General features: G+C 25.2%; 1 protein-coding gene across 1 annotated transcript in view; it reads right to left on the bottom strand.

Annotated features, from left to right (window-relative positions):
- The window catches only part of LOC111618329 (neurofibromin-like), a 179304-nt gene that overhangs the window by 22159 nt on the left and 138343 nt on the right, over window positions 1-18802 (bottom strand). The window contains exons 37-44 of the mRNA XM_023359826.1: window positions 15465-15602; window positions 14995-15175; window positions 12330-12513; window positions 10670-10757; window positions 10499-10585; window positions 6246-6365; window positions 4560-4677; window positions 1843-1983 (exon numbers count right to left, since the gene is read on the bottom strand). Of these exons, the coding sequence (XP_023215594.1) occupies window positions 1843-1983; window positions 4560-4677; window positions 6246-6365; window positions 10499-10585; window positions 10670-10757; window positions 12330-12513; window positions 14995-15175; window positions 15465-15602 (1057 nt within the window). The remainder of the gene's footprint in view (window positions 1-1842; window positions 1984-4559; window positions 4678-6245; window positions 6366-10498; window positions 10586-10669; window positions 10758-12329; window positions 12514-14994; window positions 15176-15464; window positions 15603-18802) is intronic.

The raw sequence follows: 18802 nt of genomic DNA, 5'->3' as shown, positions 1-18802 counted from the left end.
AGGTATATTTATTTTTTTGAAGAAAATAAAACATAACCGAGAATCATTTATTTAATAACCGAGAAACATATTTATTAGACAATTTAAAAATATTTAAAAGTGAGACATCTGACTTTGTTTTACAGAACTAACAAGTAAGTGCATCAAAATTGATCTGGACTGATGTAGTCGCTACACGCAAACAGTTTTCCAAATGAACATCAGTAATTCGTGTTCTCACTTGTGATTTGATGTACTTCATACGACTAAAAAGTTGTTCACACGCATAAGTGTTTCCAAATAGCGAAACCAGTGACAGAGCATGTTTATAAAACGCAATATATTTATCCTTGTCCAAATACGTTTCATAGAACTCTTCCAAACCTTCTTAACTCTTCTAATGTTCATTTGGTGATATGTACAATAAAGTTAACATTTATGTTCATTTGACCTAGCTCCGCGGGCCGCAACACGACTCACGGCGGGCCGCATGCGGCCCGCGGGCCTCATGTTGGCCACCCCTGCTTTAGATGATGATAGAAAAATAGCCTTCCTTATATGTAAAAGATAAAAAGTAACCTGTTTTTTGCAAATTGAATAAAGTTTTGTACTGGTAAATGTAAATTATGTAATAGATTTTTGGAAGAAACTTACTAATATTGAAATGTTCTTTAAACCTTAAAATTAAAACTGTCAAGTATGCTAAAAATAAATACTTTTATTTTTCTTGTAATACTGTATTGCATATTAAATATTTTATTTGTGTTAAAAAATATTGCTGTACTTGTATAGATTTCTCATTTCTACAATAAGATCAGGATTTTCCTATTTTCTGTTTGATTATTGTGTGATGTCAATGTTAAGCAATTCATACCCTTCACGTTAAAGTAAAATGCATTAAGTTTTTAACTGAAGCAAAGAATCATTCACATCTTTTTCCAGCTTCTTATTAATTAATCAGATGAATATCAAATATGTGTCAACATATTTTACTATATGATTTATAAATGCCAAAGAAACCAATATATAATATTAATATTGTTTATTTTTAAATAAATTGTAATAATCTATATGTAAAACTAAACCAATAAAACATAATAGAAAAATATATGGTAATTTGTTTGTTAACTGAAATTGGACAAATTGCTATATAACTATCTTTTGTTTTCTCTGTTAAAAATTTTCATATAGTACCATACAATAAATAAAAAATAAGTTTTCTAAACTTTTGAAGTTTCACATAGTATCATATTTATATGTTTAGACTAATATCTGAAATCTCCTTATTATTTTATTTTTAGTAAAATAAGTAATTTGAAGGCTTTTTTCTGTTCAGTAAATAAAGCAGCATATTTTCATTGTAACTCAGTTTCAATACTGTTTAGAGAATATAGTAATTCAAACAATCTATAAATTATTCCAATTATTTCTAATTAAACAATTTATCAGATCAATCAGAAAGAATAACTCTCATCTTTAAACACATTTGTTTTTTATATTATTGCTGACTCATGTATTATACAAAACATGGATATCCTTTAAACAATTTAAAGGATAGTTATCTTTTGTACAACACCTAAAGATAAGTTAATATTTACAAATTATTAATAATACTACATATTTGAATCACTAACTAAATAGAATTATAGAAAGATAATATATATAAAACTAATGAATTGCATGAACAAAAACAATTATGTGACTTATCAGAAATAACAGTATCAGCAATTTCAAATAAATTCAACTTTAATCTTTTAAATTTTTCAGAATTTCATGTGATTAGAAATGCACATAAAGTTAAAATGTTTATTTTAAACTTAAGGTTAAATATCTATTTAAAATTATAAAAAAATGATCATTTACCACTGAAAGATGGTTTTGTACAAGTACACAAAGAATGGATAATATTGATTACTAAACCGTGGATTGATGCCCTTAGTGAAACTGGACCTGTGTGAACCAATAATGTTACAATATGGAATAAATATGGAAGATGACTGGCCACTGTAAAAAAAAAAATTATTTTTAAAACAAAATTTTAACTTTAAAATGAATTACTGAACTAAAAAAATGCTTGATTCTAAGAGTTACTGATCTTTATTGATTATTTAGATCTTTTAGATGGTTTACCATTCTTTTTCAGAATCAATTATTAAAAAAAACAAAAATAATTGAAAAATAAACTAAATATAATACACATACACTCCAAAAAGTTATTAACAAAATAAATTTTAAAATGTATTATATTTAGTCTGTTTTTCACTTATTCTTGTTTTAATAGATGATTCTGAAGATAGACAGTTTTTAATTATTAGATCCAAAAGCTCTAAATCAATAAAAAAGATCAGTGACTCCTACATCCAAGCCATTTTTTTTAAAGTTTATTAATTCATTGCATGTGAAAGAGTCAAAACAGTTTTATTTAAACATTATTAATGTTCAAATATATTACTACTCAAAAATATTAACTGTATATCATAAAAATAATACATTCATTTCATTTGACATCAACAGCATCATATTACCAAAAAACTGACTGCTAGAAAATATTAGATATATACAGTGGTACCATGTATTTCAAACATCTCTAACTTTAAAGTTTAAACTGTACATGCAATGAAAAAAATGTGCTCAAAATGTAAATGAATCTGTTGTGCACCCAAGTCATCTGTCACTCTTGTTCTTGAATTACACTTGTATATTTTCAGTGATTTTTTGTTTTATTTTTGGTGTGTTTGATTATATATATTATTTGTTGTTTATCAATCTTTAACAATTTCTTCATGCAAGTTTTCTTTGTCACAGCTTTTAAGCATCCTATATATTGTGTGCCTTTTAGTTCAGGATTTCCTAAATGGAAGTTTTTAAAATCCATTTGTCATGTTTAAGCTTAGGAGTATCTTCTCATATCCACTGAAGTTTTTTACTGTTTGTATGATTATCTCCTTTTTATCTGAAGACATTTCAACTTCATTTTATTCAAACAACATATAAAGTAAAACTTTAAAATGAGCTACTAAACAAAGAATACACTCTCACATTAGCAATAATGTGTTAAATTTCACAACTGTTATAATTAAATCACACATCTATTTTAAGTAACAACAGCTGTTAAAAAAAAACACAAAACTTTCTGTTCAACCTAAAATAACCTTTATTTATTAGCCATGTCATCAGAGAAGTGTGTGGAAGCAACAAATTCCATAAGATAGATTGTAATATTCATGATTGAGGTGAAAAAGGGACTTATCTGCAGTACATGAGTGGCAGCCATGTTTAAGATGACAAAGTCAACAGTGCATGACCAGTAAATGCAAATTTCATTTTATTACATAGTATTTACATATTTTATTTATTGCTTTCATATTTAAATTTATTATTAGGGCATTTAATTGTTATTTTTACCTTAAATTATGTGTATTTACTGTTTTTAACTTTGTAGAAATAAGTATCATTTAGGATGTGGGAATGGATTAATTCACTTTCTGCTATTTCTAATGAGAAAATTGATCTGGACTTCAAACAATTCAGAATTTGAATGGCCACCTGGAATAGTGTTGCCACCTTTTCAAAATTGCTGACCCAGATGGTAGGTCAGGTTTGTTCAAACAGAAGTTCCTGATGCATGCGCAATGTCATTTTGCAATGCAAAGAATAACGTGCATGCTGGTTCTAAATCAGTTACAGTTAGGGACTAGGGACTTGCATAAGAGTAATGTAAGTAACCCTAAATTAAGAACAGGTACAGATGACTTAGCTCTATTGGATATTGGAGATGTGTATGATCGTACATGAAAAAAAATGAACAGGTTGCATGCTACACGTCGGCATAAACAGACTAACATGGCAGAACTGCAAATGAGTTTCAGTGAGTGCAAGTTTCTTTTGTGGTTAAAATAGTGTAAATTTCTAATAATATTTACAAGAACTTAGTTTCATCATAATTTCACAATTTCTACAAAATTCCCAGACAAAATTAATAGTTCACCCGGACAGTGAGTCAATTCCAGGACTGTCCGGGTGAAAACCGGACGGGTGGTAACACTAACCTGGAACAAATTAATTGAAACTATAAGGCATTACTGTATGTTTAAATTTTTGACAAGACTGTCTTGTTTATAAAATCGTATTGCCTGCTGTGTTACCAGCTTAGTCATCAATTATAACAAATTTTTGAAACAAGCTTTAATTAAAAAAAAAAAAAAAACTATGTTCTCAACATCAGGTTGTTCATATCTCAGTTCTTATATTAATTTAATATTTAATTATTAATAAATAAATACTGATAAAAAACTAATTAATATCCATTGTTCATGTCCATTGGTACTCTATTAAATAATACAAAATAAAGTATAAAAAATAAACAAATTTGCAACATAAATAATTTTTAAATAACATAAAAACATAAATAAACAAAAAAATGTAACAATATTTTTCATTAAAATTCATATATTTTATAATGATTTTTACTATATTAAATTTTCATCTAATCAAGTAATATTTAATATAAAGTTCTCATCTAATGACATTTGTTTAAATATTTTAATAGAATTAAAACACAAAACAAACTTTTTCCTTACCATCTAGGCAGTTATTAAAAGAAAGCATTAATAAATATCGTGCAAGAATTGCTATATCATCCCACATTAAATGCTGTTCTAATGTTGAGGTTGGGGATGTACAAGTTTTCTCTATAACCTAAAATAAATGAAATTATAAAATTTTTAGAATAATTCAGTTGAAAAGATCTTTTAAATTATTAAATAGAATTACTGATGCATATGTATACTCATGCTTAATAAGATATTATTTTTACTTTGTTTTTATTTCAAAACTTATTTTCTAAAATATATTATAATTTTATACATATATATTCAATACTTACAAAAACTATAAATTGTTATATGTAATGAAATTTTAAAGTCTATCAAAATATCTTAAAATATATTTTCAATTTTATAATTATATAGTACATTATTCATTTTTTACAATGTATTTTTATAACTTATAAATTTTCATTTTCTTTCTTTCTTTTTATATCAACCTATTATATAGTAAACTGTTTTTCTGCTATTTATATTTATATTTTATCAAAAAACAAAAAAAATTGTAATTTTTATAATTTACTTTTTCCAAATGATATCTACAGTAAAGTCTCAATTTAGAGAAATCTCAATTCATTCAAATGAATTGGAAAAATACTTTTTACTCTAAGTTTTCATCTTATTTTAATATGAACTTTTAAGTTTTTCTATAAAAACTACTAATAACTATATAATACACATCAGAAATGAACTTGATATAAAGATAAATAATACTGAAATATCTAAAAACATTTTTTGACATGACATTAACTGTAAGAGGAATCACAAAAAATGATTCTGGAAATTATAACTTGCATATGAATTGTGTTTATAGAACATATATTTGAATAATAATTACTAGAAATTAAGACAACTATCCACAGAAACACATTTAAATTTGCATCTGTTTGTGCATAAATGTTTAACAATGTCATAATTATTTTGTTCATTTTACACAGATAAATTAAAATTTAAAAAAAAATAGAATTTTATTATTATTATTATTAAAACATAGTGAAAATTATTTGTTTTTAGTAGCATAATTTAATTATCCTATTTCTTTGCAAGTTATTGTATCAGTCATTTCTTAATATTTAGAACTTCAATTAATTAACTTTTCTGCAACAGATCATACTATATTTTTCAGGATAGTTCAATAATGCAATATATAGATTTGTTTGTTCTTACTATGTACAAAAAATAACTATTAACTACCCAAATCTGATGTCAAAAATTATGAAAATTACTTTATTTACATATTTTTGTTGAGATTAGCTGAAGCCTGAACATTATTTAAATTAGTAAAGTTACTAAATAAATTACCACATAAAAAAAACCTCTGTATGCATAAGAATTTACAATATAAAAAAATTAGATATTGATTTTCAATGAAAAACTCTGTAGATTTTATTCATGTAATTAAACATCATGTTTGTTCTGTATATGTGAAGAAATTTGATACATCTCTACATTGTCTTGGTTCCCTTTGCAATAATAAAAAATATAGACATAAAAATAAGAGAGAAAGAATGCATATATTAGAAAATTCTTATAATTTTCCAAAACATATTTGCAAACAAACATTTAATTTTAACATCTATTCCTCCTTCTATTAATTCATTAAATTAATAATTTATTATAATTAAATTTCATTATACGTATATAATTTAATTGTGAACTTACTCTACAAAGACGACTTATAACTTTCATTGCTACAAGCTGGACATTAGATGATGCTAAAGCTACAGCAGTATCAGCCATAATTTCTGCTTGTGTAGAACCTAATCCTCCTGTTACACTTCGCTGTTGAAAATTAAAAATATTTCGTAAAATATGAAGAAAAATTAAATTAACTTTGATATACAGGATAAACATTTTATTTTCTTGATTTGATGAAAAGTATTTTTAATTAAAGAATTCTATAATACATATGGGGAAAATATAAAAATGTTTTACCAAATTAAAATAATATACTGTATATACATTTTCCGACACTTCAAAATGTATACAGATGTATAAAAGTAATGTATACAAATGTTTGTATACATTACTTTTATACATATGTAACGGTCCTTTAAGAAATATATACAAACGTATAAGAACAATTTTTTCCAACACGGTAAAATGTTATAAAAATGTTGAAATATTACGAGTCTAACGTCTATAAAAATAATTGTAAATTTTTAGAATATTTTTCAACGTTTCTCAAACCACATATCATGGAAAAAATGTANATAAAAAGAAGTGAAATGTTTTAAATGTAAATAATTTAGAAAAATTTAATAATGAATTAATATTTTCAGAATGTTAAAATATGTTCCAAATTAGACTGAATATGTAGTTTACCATCAACGTCAGAAAGGCAATAAATAAGTCTTGAGAGAAATTTAAAGCAAACAGACCAAATCATTCTAAAAAATATTTTACGAAATTTCTTATGTAAAAACAGAAAAAGGAGAAATCAGAATAATCTAATAATGAGTATCCAACAAAGATAATATATCAACCATCATTAGAAAAGAACACTATTATGAAAGTCTAATTGAACATATTAAGCCCTGCAAAAATTAGTTGACATTGCAGCAAACTGGTCAGAGGCTAAATAAAATTCGTTTGACTGTCATAGGTTCACTATATACCCTTTGATGGAAGATAGATGGTCTTTTCAATGACACTTAGATCAAACACACAAAATTTTTTTTGGCAATGATTTGAAAATTTGCAAGAAAGAAATGTGTGCTTTAGGCCACAAGCAAATCTTGCATGTGTTTATGCTGTAATTTTTATCTCATTTCAGCAATGGCTTCACTACAATAGGATTATGAAACAGAAAGTTGTTTGATAGATTTTCATAGATATAGAAAAAATATAATTTCAATAAAATCAGTGAAATAATTTATGTACATATCATGATAGTGAATCCATTCTCTATCAGGTCCCAGTTTTCATTTATTTATTAAATTTCTGTCAAATAGCTTTGCTGCTTCTTTTTGTTGTCTAACATCAACAAATTGTTGTTGCTAATTGTCACCATTCTATAAATTACTACTGAGCAATAGTTCTTAGAGGAGTAGATAAAATCTTTATTGGTTCTTTAGAACTACATAATGAGTGATATCACGAGGAGCAATATTACCAGAACATTACAGAACATTGAAGAAAAACAGTTATGTGACCATAAAAATCACCTCTATCACCATGTCAAAAACAACAACATTGACTTGTTTGTGTTGGGCTTTGGAAGACAGACCCAAAATTAATAAAAGTAGACTTACAATCTCTTTAATAGGCAAGAGAATTTCACATCAATCAGAAGAAACAGTATTTATTATTGAACTTAAAAGTTCTTCCAAGGCTATGTTTTTAAAAAGACATGCAAAGAGAACTGGCCATAAGACTTGTGGTATAAAAATAAGTTATCACTACTAATCAATATGGAAGCAGTTCACAGCAGATTTATTCAGAATATGATTCCAAGAATACATAATCCAATAGTAATCAGATAATTCACTAATAGTAATCAAAAAGTTCAAAATGTATCTTAAAAATATACTATATAATAGTTCTAGAGTACAAAAGCTTATGCCTATCTTAATTTGGTAGTAAAGTTTGCCTATAAAATTTTTGAAGGACAATGGTGGAACAAAATAATTCTAAATTTATACATATTGTCAGTTTTTCTATATTAATCATATGAAAAATATGTAATTATTATTATATACATATTTCTCATATGAAGGCATTCTTACAACTGGCCTTAGTATAAGAAATATAATCTACATTCATTCATCATATTAAATGTTGATTTTTCAATGTAAATTACAAGATCAAGATTCTACTAATGTTTATTTTTAAGGTCTTTATAGACTAGATGATTACATCATGTAGTCACCTAGTCTATAAAGACCTTAAAAATAAAGTTGTTACTATGTATCTACTTAATTCTATGACGTCGTCACAGTATAATGGATTCAAGATCAAATTAGATTTTGGAAATATCAAGTATTAAATCAGAGTTGTTAATATAAGTAAATCTGAAATAAGCCACTGAGATAATAGTGCACTGATGCTTCATGTTAATAAAAAAAAATCAATAAGCATTTGTTAAGGATAGGACTCTTAATTCTAATAAATAAGAAAATTATTTTTAAAACTATTTTTCCAAGCACAATTATGTAAATGATAATAAAATGTGTGAAGAAAACAGTTTAGATTGATGAAATCTTAATTAAAAAATTTTCTACTCCTTTGTTATTCAATGATCAAAACAAACAAATCAGTAAATGACCAGAGTGACTAGATCAAGGAAGGAGGGAAACCTTTTGTTCTTAAGCATTTAAATTTATACCAAATAAACCTCAGAATAAAAAAAAATTCAAGAAAAACAGAATAGAATGTTCTTTACACTAAACCAGATCAACTGCATCTGAATTTCCATTTTAACTTGAATTTCTGACAACAAAAACATAAAGTATGAAAAATTAAAAAAAAAAGTTCAAAAACAAAAATGTTAAATTTAGTCAGGTTATTTTAATGAGTATTATTTACTATAATAACTGACTACTGTAAAAATAGAACAGCTTCATAATCTTTTATTTACAACGATTTTTGATAATTCATAAAATTGAACAAAATATGGCACCAGCCATGGTTGATTTGCAAATTTCAAAAAAAGGACTGGTATTCACAATGCTGTATGACATGGGGAAGGAGCTAGTGCCGATAAAGTTGCCGCATATGAATCACCATATTTAAATTCAAGGAAAATGTTTAAAAATAACAAGAAAATAAAATTTATTCAGGTTAATTCTAAACTTTTGGTTTCCTCAAACAAGCAGTGTATTTTTCATTTGATTAATAGATAAATTTAAAAGAAATTCCTTTAATTAATATCTTTAATGTATTTTTATAAATTTTATTATACAGTGGAACCTCGGTATACGTCTGCTTTAGAATACGTCCAATTCGGAATACGTCCTGTTTGGACGAAACAAATTTTGCTCAGTATACGACTTCTGTTCGGTATACGACTTAATTCAATTATACGTGCCATCTATGAACAAGTAGCACTATCGGTGTACTACACTAGACTAGACGTTCGCAGTGCTATGGTTTATAACTTTGTTAAATTTCTTCTGATTTTAATTTGTAAGTAACATTTTATTATTTTTATTAATCATGAATTGCAAAAGGGCAACAGAAAAATAAAAAAATGACTAGAATCACAACGGAACTGAAAAAAGAGATTGTTGAGAAATATGAAGGTGGCACGCGTGTTCGAGATTTAACTGTTGCATTCCGTATTCCGAGAACGACGATATCGACAATCGTGAAAAATAAAGACATTATTAAATTTGCTAACGTTGCGAAAGGGGTTAAATCAATTTCTAAACAGAGATCGAAGACATTAGATCATGTCGAGAAATTGCTTTTGCTTTGGATAACTGAAAAACAGTGTGCCGGCGACAGCGTATCGGAAGAAATTATTTGCGAGAAAGTTAAAAGGATACATGATGATTCATGAAAAATCAAGCAGAAACTAGCGAGGAAAGCGAGGTGTTTAAAGCCAGCCATTTTTTTACGTGAGAACGGATTAATCATTTTTACATTATTTCTTATGGGAAAGGTTGGTTTGGTATACGTCCTATTCGGTGTAAGTCCAAACACCAGGAACGGATTAAGGCTGTATACCGAGGTTCCACTGTATTTTATTGTTAGGTTATTCTTTAGTGCTTGTGATATATTTTTAAGTTATTGTGTTTACAAACAATTTTATGTTTTTATCGTCATATATCATATTTTTGTATTTTTATTGTATTGTCTTTTTTATATGAAGTTTGTTATTCACTATTTTTACAGGAAATGGCTGTCAATGTAATAAAGACTAGAGAAATCCATAAAATAAAAACTACACATGAATAAAACAATATGCTTACTTTTATGAAACTATCTAAAACCATATCTAAAAGATCTGATACTTGTCCAATATTTCCCCAGATTTTTGCTTGAATAGAAGGATACATCTAAACATTACAGAAAAATTATCAATTAAATTAAATTATTTAATATGCACAAACATAAAAAAATAACAGATAAAAATTACAAACCTCTACTTCTTCTATAGTCAATGTGATTAATTTATCTAATATAGTAGCAACTCTTTGACGTTTGTTATCATCAGAATGTTTACAAAACCTAAATTAAAATAAAAAGATGCACAATACTCATTTATAAATGAATATTCTTAAAAAACTCATACAGTAGTCATTACATTTATTATGAATTTTAACTATGATATGGAAAACAAATGAATATCAATGTTTTTCAAAAAAATATTAACAAAAATTATAAAATAAGTCAGTTGTAATAAATAATAATGAAGTAAACAGAAAATCTATAAATTGATAAATAAAGAAAAAATACAGAAAATTGCAAAGAAAAAAAAAAAATAATAATGATAATTTATCAATAATAAAAAGCTCTTTAAATAAATAATTTGATTTACTGAAAATAGAGTTTAAACCAAATTATTACTTATCACTAAAAAATATACAATATATACAAACAAATTTATATAAAAAAACTACAATAAATATATCTTTGTTTAAAAATATATTAGAATGACTATTTTACTCTCTGAAATATAGAACGATAAAAAGTAATTAAATCTAAACACATTAATAACAGTAGTAATCAAAATTTAATATTTCAGATGAATGTATTTAGAATACCATAAAGCATAACACTAAAATCTCTAAAACTGGAAAGAATATATGGTATTAAATCTGAACAATAATATATATTAGTGAATAACAATAGATATTGACCAGATTTAATGAGATCCAATTATTGATATATGAAAAATTTAGTGGTTAAACCACAAAAGATTCAAAACCATTCAAAATCTTAATAGGATAAAATATTAAATAATTGGTTTGATGATTTTACTATTAGTAAATACAAAGAGATGTACAATAAAAATGCTGATGAAAATCAGCATTTTTATTGTGCAATCAAACAATGATGATGAATTTCATGGCTGAAATTCTGCTGTTCCCAAGAAATTTAATGTGAATATAAGTGATTTAAAATGAAACAATTATTGGTATCAGAAATAATTTTTTATTTAATTAAAGTTTCAGTCGATCCTGAAATTACCTTGCAATATTTAATTTACTGAATTTCTTATTAAAACTGATTAGTCCAAAACAACACGTGTCTTGTCAAGCATATTTATTTCTTTAAACAGTAATTTATGAAATAAAAGTGTTTAACAAGGCAAGAATTATTTTGGACTCATCAGTTCTTATAGGAAATTCAACAAATTAATTTAAATTTTGCATATAGACCACTTACTCTAATGAGAGACAGCCTTTTAATAGATATTCTGTGGATTATCACCCTGGATATAGAATATTTAAATATCAAACAACTTCAAAAGAAACCTCCTTAATTATACTTATAGGTTTGCAAATAAGAACTGCCTAATTCTTAGTTCATTGCCAACTAGCAACAAAATATGGTACTTAATTGTAACAAATTTGATATTGCTATATTTAGCCTTTATTTGCAGAAAAGTAGCTTTTGTAATATATTAGTGGTACTTAAAACATATTTAAGAGTTCCAATAATTTTTATTAGATATAAGTTTTCAAAAATTTAAATAAACAAATTTTTAAAAGTAAATAGCAAGATTTTATTAATTTTATTTTTATCACATATTGCAAATTGAGTCAGCCATTCTAAAATTTCATATAAATTAAATACCTTGTAAGATTTGGCAACCAGGGAGTCATATATTCTAAACAAAGATGTTTTAATTCAATACTAGAAGCTCTAAAACCTTGAATGCATTCTTCTAAAAATTCCAATGTCAGATGTGAAGCATTTGCTGCCAATTTTTCACTGATTTGTTTAATAAAAATAGTATTATTTGATGGAATACAAAGACCTAAAAGAAAATGCAAAAAAAAAAAAAAATTAAAATTATTGAAATTTGTTATGAAAGATTTAATATTTTAAAACATAATTCATTAATAAAAACTGATTTTGAATTTTAATACAATAAAATTTAATACAAGAGTTATTCTAAAAGAAAAGAACATTTTGATCTGACAAGCCATGCAGTTCTCCCACCACCCCCCACTGCCATGTCATGGACCATTTTTTCGTGCCAGTCTGACGCTAACTGTGAGCCACAATGATTATTTACTGTTTACAGTGTGACATTGAAATATGTGACAAAATTAAAGATCCCGCCAAGTGTGAGGTTCGTAGTGTAATATGCTTTTTGAGTGTGAAAAAAGTCCACCCTATCTAAATTTACAGACAGATAACCAAGGTCTATGGAAATGTGATGAATGAAGCTTCAGTTTGAAACAAATGGCGGGGATTGTTGTCCAGAGATATTGTGCTTCTTCAGGATAATGCATGTCCACATGCTATTGCGTTGACGAAGAACTTGCTTCAGCAGTTTAAGTGGAAAGTTTTTGAACATCCTCCTTATAGCCCGAACTTTGCTCTGAGTGATTACTATCCTTTCCCAGAATTGAAGGATTTTTTGGCCTGGAAACACTATGGAAGTGACAATAAACTGAAAGAGGTCATTAATGACTGGTTCAAGAACTTGGCAGTAACTGAGTGTGCAAAAGGCATAGAAAAGCTGGTGATATGCTATGACAAGTGTTTAAATTTGTATGGCGACTATGTAGAAAAATAGCTAAGGTATCATATGTGCTGTAAAATAAGTTTTGTTTCATTATCTTAAATAAAAATATCTAGAGAAGCAAATGTTCTTTACTTTTAAAATGACTTTTGTATATTAATTATTAATATATGATGTAAATCAATTCCAAAAATGTTTAAATTTATACAAATAATAATAATTATTTAAAACTGATTACAGTTTTAATGTCTCTGAAGAAATAAATTACAAATTAATTCAAACTACTTTGATTATAAAATTATTATAACATTATTTGCCAAATTTTTTTAAAACATTTCACTACAGTGTAAAAAATATTTACAAAGATGTTCTAAACTAAAAAATTACAATTAATGCTTACTGTGATTATAAATTTTAAAATAAGGTGAAGCTTAGCTTTGTATTTGGCATATAATAATACAAAGTTTTTTCTTTTGTTTTTGCTATTCATAGAAGAGCAAGAGGGAATCTTTAATGGTGTCTATTACAGTTTCACTAAGTCAGCAAAATGACAGAATGTTGAGAAATGCAGTGCACAAAATTTTACAGAAAAGTAGCTTTTGTAATATATTAATGGTACTTAAAACATATTTAAGAGTTCCAATAATAATATAAAAGACTTCCAACAAAATCAGGATATTGATTGATATTTGGATACAAAACTGTACTACCATGTTGGATTTTCAGGAAAAATCCTGCAAATTCAATATGGACTTAAACATGGATCTCTCAAAGTACAACTTGATTAGATTAGTTAGACGCCTTTGCTGTCTTGGCAATCTGATTGACCAGATAACAAAAACAGACAGGCTATAAAAATAATATCTTGCTTTAACATATATTTGAAGTATATTTTTACTCATAGTATGTTTATGACAAATGTTTTTACTTGATTTGTTTTAAATATAAACTAAATTATAAAAAAATATATCTTAGTGTTAAAAATATTTGGAATTATACATTAAATTTTTATTATAAAAAATTCAAAGTTTAAGCAGTTTTCTGCATAGTTTTGCAATTTTGGTATTAAAAATTTTGAAATAAATCAAATAATGTTATTACTACTACTTTTAATCTTATAAATGTTGCTTAAATATGTAATATAAACAAGGCCATGCATTCTACTAGAAAATATCAAAACACATCCAATAGAGCAAACACACTTATAGATATTAATCTTGTAAAGTATGTATCATTTATGAAAATAATTTTATTTGATTAAATCATTGATAAATTGCTTAACTAGCTACAAAATGAGTATTCCTTATTGTTTAAAGATATAAGAATATTATATTTAAAATAAATAATTTTTATGTCAAATATATAAGCATATACTTTTATTTTATAAAAATACTTTAAAAAATTATGCATAAACATTTGCCAAACTTTTCCAATGACTTTTTAAAATAATTATAAGCTAAATGATGCAAGATATAAAAAATTATTTTATGTTTTTAATATGATTTTCTAGTTAAAATATTTTATGAAATTTAGAATTAAAAAGGTTAAAAATTAGTAGATTTACTAAGAATCATTAAATCTTCTAAAATCAATAAAATATTTTCCAATATTCATTTGAAGTATTTGCAATTGGTTCAACTGATATGTTTTTAGAATTAATTTAAAAGCTTAATATAAAATCGTTGCATCTTTAAAACTTTTTAGCTTTGATTATTGTTATAACTATGATTTCTCATTTAATAAATGCAATTAAAAAAAAATTATTACCTGCAGTTTCTAATAATTGTCCTTCAATTTTTAAATCAAAAGTTGCAGTTAGAGCACATAATAAATTATAAGCTGCTTTACGTAGATTTGGATCAGAGCTGCCCAAGTTCAATAAGGCCATGTTTAGCAACGTTCCTGGGACATCTTTAGGTCTGATTTTTGTATGTACAGTCACAGAATCCTATTAATAAATTTAATTCATTAACTAAATTAGTATACAATACAATTGCCAGAATATTAAATTTGTTTATAATATTTAAATTTTTCTTATAATGAAACCATGGCTTTTTATTATTACTTTCTCTTACACATATTGAAGTGGTATAATAAGGCAATAGACTATCAATACATCCACTTTCTTGGCAATTAATAAAGTGGATGTATTGATAGTCTATTGCCTTATTATACCACTTCATTGTGTGTAAGAGTAAGTATAATATTTAAAATTAATTCAAACAAAAAAAACTCACTGGTTGTGACAATTCCCATCTTGTACGTATGTGAATAATTGCTTGAACAATACTATCACAATCATTATGGATGAATGATAAAGGTCCACTTTCATTTGCAATAGTTAGTGTAAACTGATTATCGTCAACCAAGCATACCTGGGAACAAGACTATAAAAATCTGTAGAATGATGAAGTTTAACATTTTCTCAATAATAGAGCATTAGTATATATTAATTTTTTTCAGGTATATGAAAATAAGAAATCTGATATGAACTCACAAAAATTACTACTACTAAAATAAAATTAATTAAATTATTAGAGTTAGAATAATATGAAAATAAACAACAAATAATAAAAGAATAAATAGTTCTAAAAATCCATTATATGGGAAAAGCATTAATCACCATATAATTGCCATTGCATTGTCAGATTTAAAATATCTATTACATTAAATTTGCTTTATGATTCTCTGCTAAATTAATTTAAATTATTAAAAATTGAATTATGACTATTTACAAAAAAATTTTAAATTTTTCGAGTCTATCTTTTATCCTTTTAACACACCACAAAAGTAACAGTATATTGGCTTGGATGAACTTCCACAGAACATGTGATAAATTATAACGTGTTCTGTGGAAGTTCATCCAAGCCAATATACTGTTACTTTTGTGGTGTGTTAAAAGGATGAAAGATAGACTCGAAAAATTTAAAATTTTTTTGTAAATAGTCATAATTCAATTTTTAATTGAAAATATCCTGGGTTGTTCATGTTATCATGTATGCTGTTATTAAATTATTGTTTCCTTATCAATTTTATTAAATTTTCCTTATCAATTTGATTTAATCTGTTTTAAAAATTTCAGTGTGCTCAAATTTAAAAATAGAATTTTAAATTTTTCTGGAAAAATTATATTTTATCATCTCTCCAAATATGACACATTTCTGTAAAAAAAGAGAAAAAACTCTTCCTCTCTTAATATTAAACACAAAATATGATAATTTTTGTGCAAAAAACATTTGATATTGCTAGATGAATAATTCATATCTACTTACATGTATATGGATAAATATGCATTCCTTATGAAAAAGTTATAAATTTTTAATTAAATAAAATAACTGAATTATTTGAATGAGAATAAAATTTATATTTCATTTTAAATAATTAATTTTCTTACATTTTAAACTAATTTTATTTAGAACTGATTCATTAACTTATGTTCTGTGATATTTCTACAGATATTTGGTTTGTTATATTTTCAATTTCATTAAAACTTTTTAAATTTTATTTGTTTTAAATTTGAAATTGCAGAAAAACATTTTCATTACATTTTCTAAAACATATGTGATAAACATCAGGGAATATTGCCATAACTCTGTTATGTCCTTATCCTCTAACAATAGGCTGTAGTAGTAGAAAAGTATTTGGAAAGTAGTGTTTACTCGGTTTTGCTCCAATAAAGCAGTTTATGTGTGTTATTTGAAATTTAGAGTGTTAATAAATGGAAATAAAATTGTTTAGTTAAAATAATATAGTTTTACTTTCCAATTTCAAAAATTCTAGAAAAACATATTCTAGCAAACCATTTAGCATATTTAGAACAATTGTCAATATTTACCATTAATAACATTATTAACAGTCAACAACAAAACTCAACATCAGAGCAATGATTTGAACTTTTGATTTTTAAATAATCAGCCTAATATTCTGATATGCAAAGCAGTTCAGCAAAGCATTTATACCATCTATTGAATATTTTCAAGAGATGATGTAGAAACTTTGACTCTGACATCAAATATTCAAAGTTGATAACAGTTTATCTATAGATTTAGATAGAGTATCACAACATTTACATGGTCAGTAACATTTTAACATTTTTCAATAATTTAGATTGTTATATATAGCATTTTTTAAAAATTCAGATCATTAAATCACTAATAAATTTAATAATCTCTAATAATTACACTTAATAAATTACTAATATTTAAATTTAAGACATTATATCATTAAAAAATTGATATAATGACTTAAATGTGATTCTTATACATTATTATTAGTTTATGGTAATTTGATTAAACAAAATGTATTCAGTTTTAAATTAATCTTCTGTAATTTTTTTATTTTATTTTCTTTATTATTTTTATATCAAACAGAAATTTAAAGTTTAATTGAAATCTAACTTTGGAGAACTAATTTTTTTTTTCATAAATTGAAAATTTAATAATGGTTTTGTTCAAAAAAGTAAAATATCAAAAATTCAAACATTTTGTAAACTGACAATTTTAATTTTAAGGAATTTCTCAATCTCATCAAATATTTTCATAAGTTCTCTAAATTTCTACAATGTATTTCAACATTTTTATATCAAATATATATCTGTAACTTATACTTTACAAAATTTAAATTTTGAATTTTATATAAATTCATATGGCAATCAGTTATAAATTTATTTTCTTACTTTATTATCTACAAATATTTTTCTGTTGAATCCATATAAAATGTGTTTTATTCATCAATTTTCTATACTTGATAAATTTTTTATATTAAAAAATAACTCATGTCTCTCATAAATTTAGTGAATACAAATTTAGTAACTAAATACTAAACTTTTAAGAATCAACTGTATTAATTAATAAATTATCACTTAGCTAAATATTTAAAATACTTAAATAGCTGACTAATTAATTTCTATGTTCTTACCTCTTCAATTTCAGAGGCATAATAAACATCATTAAGCAATACAGAATGACTCAAAACTTTTGTTTTTTCTGCTGAAGTAACTTGAATGGCAGTTGGTCCCACCTGTAGAAAATTCACATTTTAAAAGGTTTAGAGTTTTAATCAATATTTTATTTTACAGTTAAAAAGTAAAATTTTTTTACTATTATTTAGTTTTTCATTTCACTAACATTGTTAACCTCAATTATAAAAATGAATTAGTCACTTTCATAAAGTTAGTAATCAACTTAGTCTTCCCAATTTTTGACAATTGCTCACTTAGTAGAGACTCATAGGAGTAAAATACAGTAGAACCTCGATTATCCGGACTAATTGGGGATGAAGGTAGTCCGGATAAGGAAAAATCCGGATAATCGAAATAAATACTTTAATTTGTCTTTTAATGATAACACAACACGTTTTCTTTTCGATGACATATCGGTAATATTAAAAATAAATACTTTATTTAAATCGTGATCAAATTTTCAAGAAACAAACGTTCGTACTGAGTTTGGTCTACTACTGACCAACGCTAACAGACTACCTATTGTTTAAAAGGCCCTCTGGTGGCTCAAGAAGACGGATTTTATAAAATAAAAAGCAGTTGAAACTGCATTTTTATGAATAAAAATTTGACAAA

The sequence above is a fragment of the Centruroides sculpturatus genome, unplaced genomic scaffold (genome assembly GCF_000671375.1).
Source record: "Centruroides sculpturatus isolate CEXI.00-Female unplaced genomic scaffold, Cexi_2.0 scaffold92, whole genome shotgun sequence".
Lineage (NCBI taxonomy): Eukaryota > Metazoa > Arthropoda > Arachnida > Scorpiones > Buthidae > Centruroides > Centruroides sculpturatus.
Note: the sequence above shows the minus strand (reverse complement) of the source record. Positions and strands in the feature narration are given on the sequence as shown.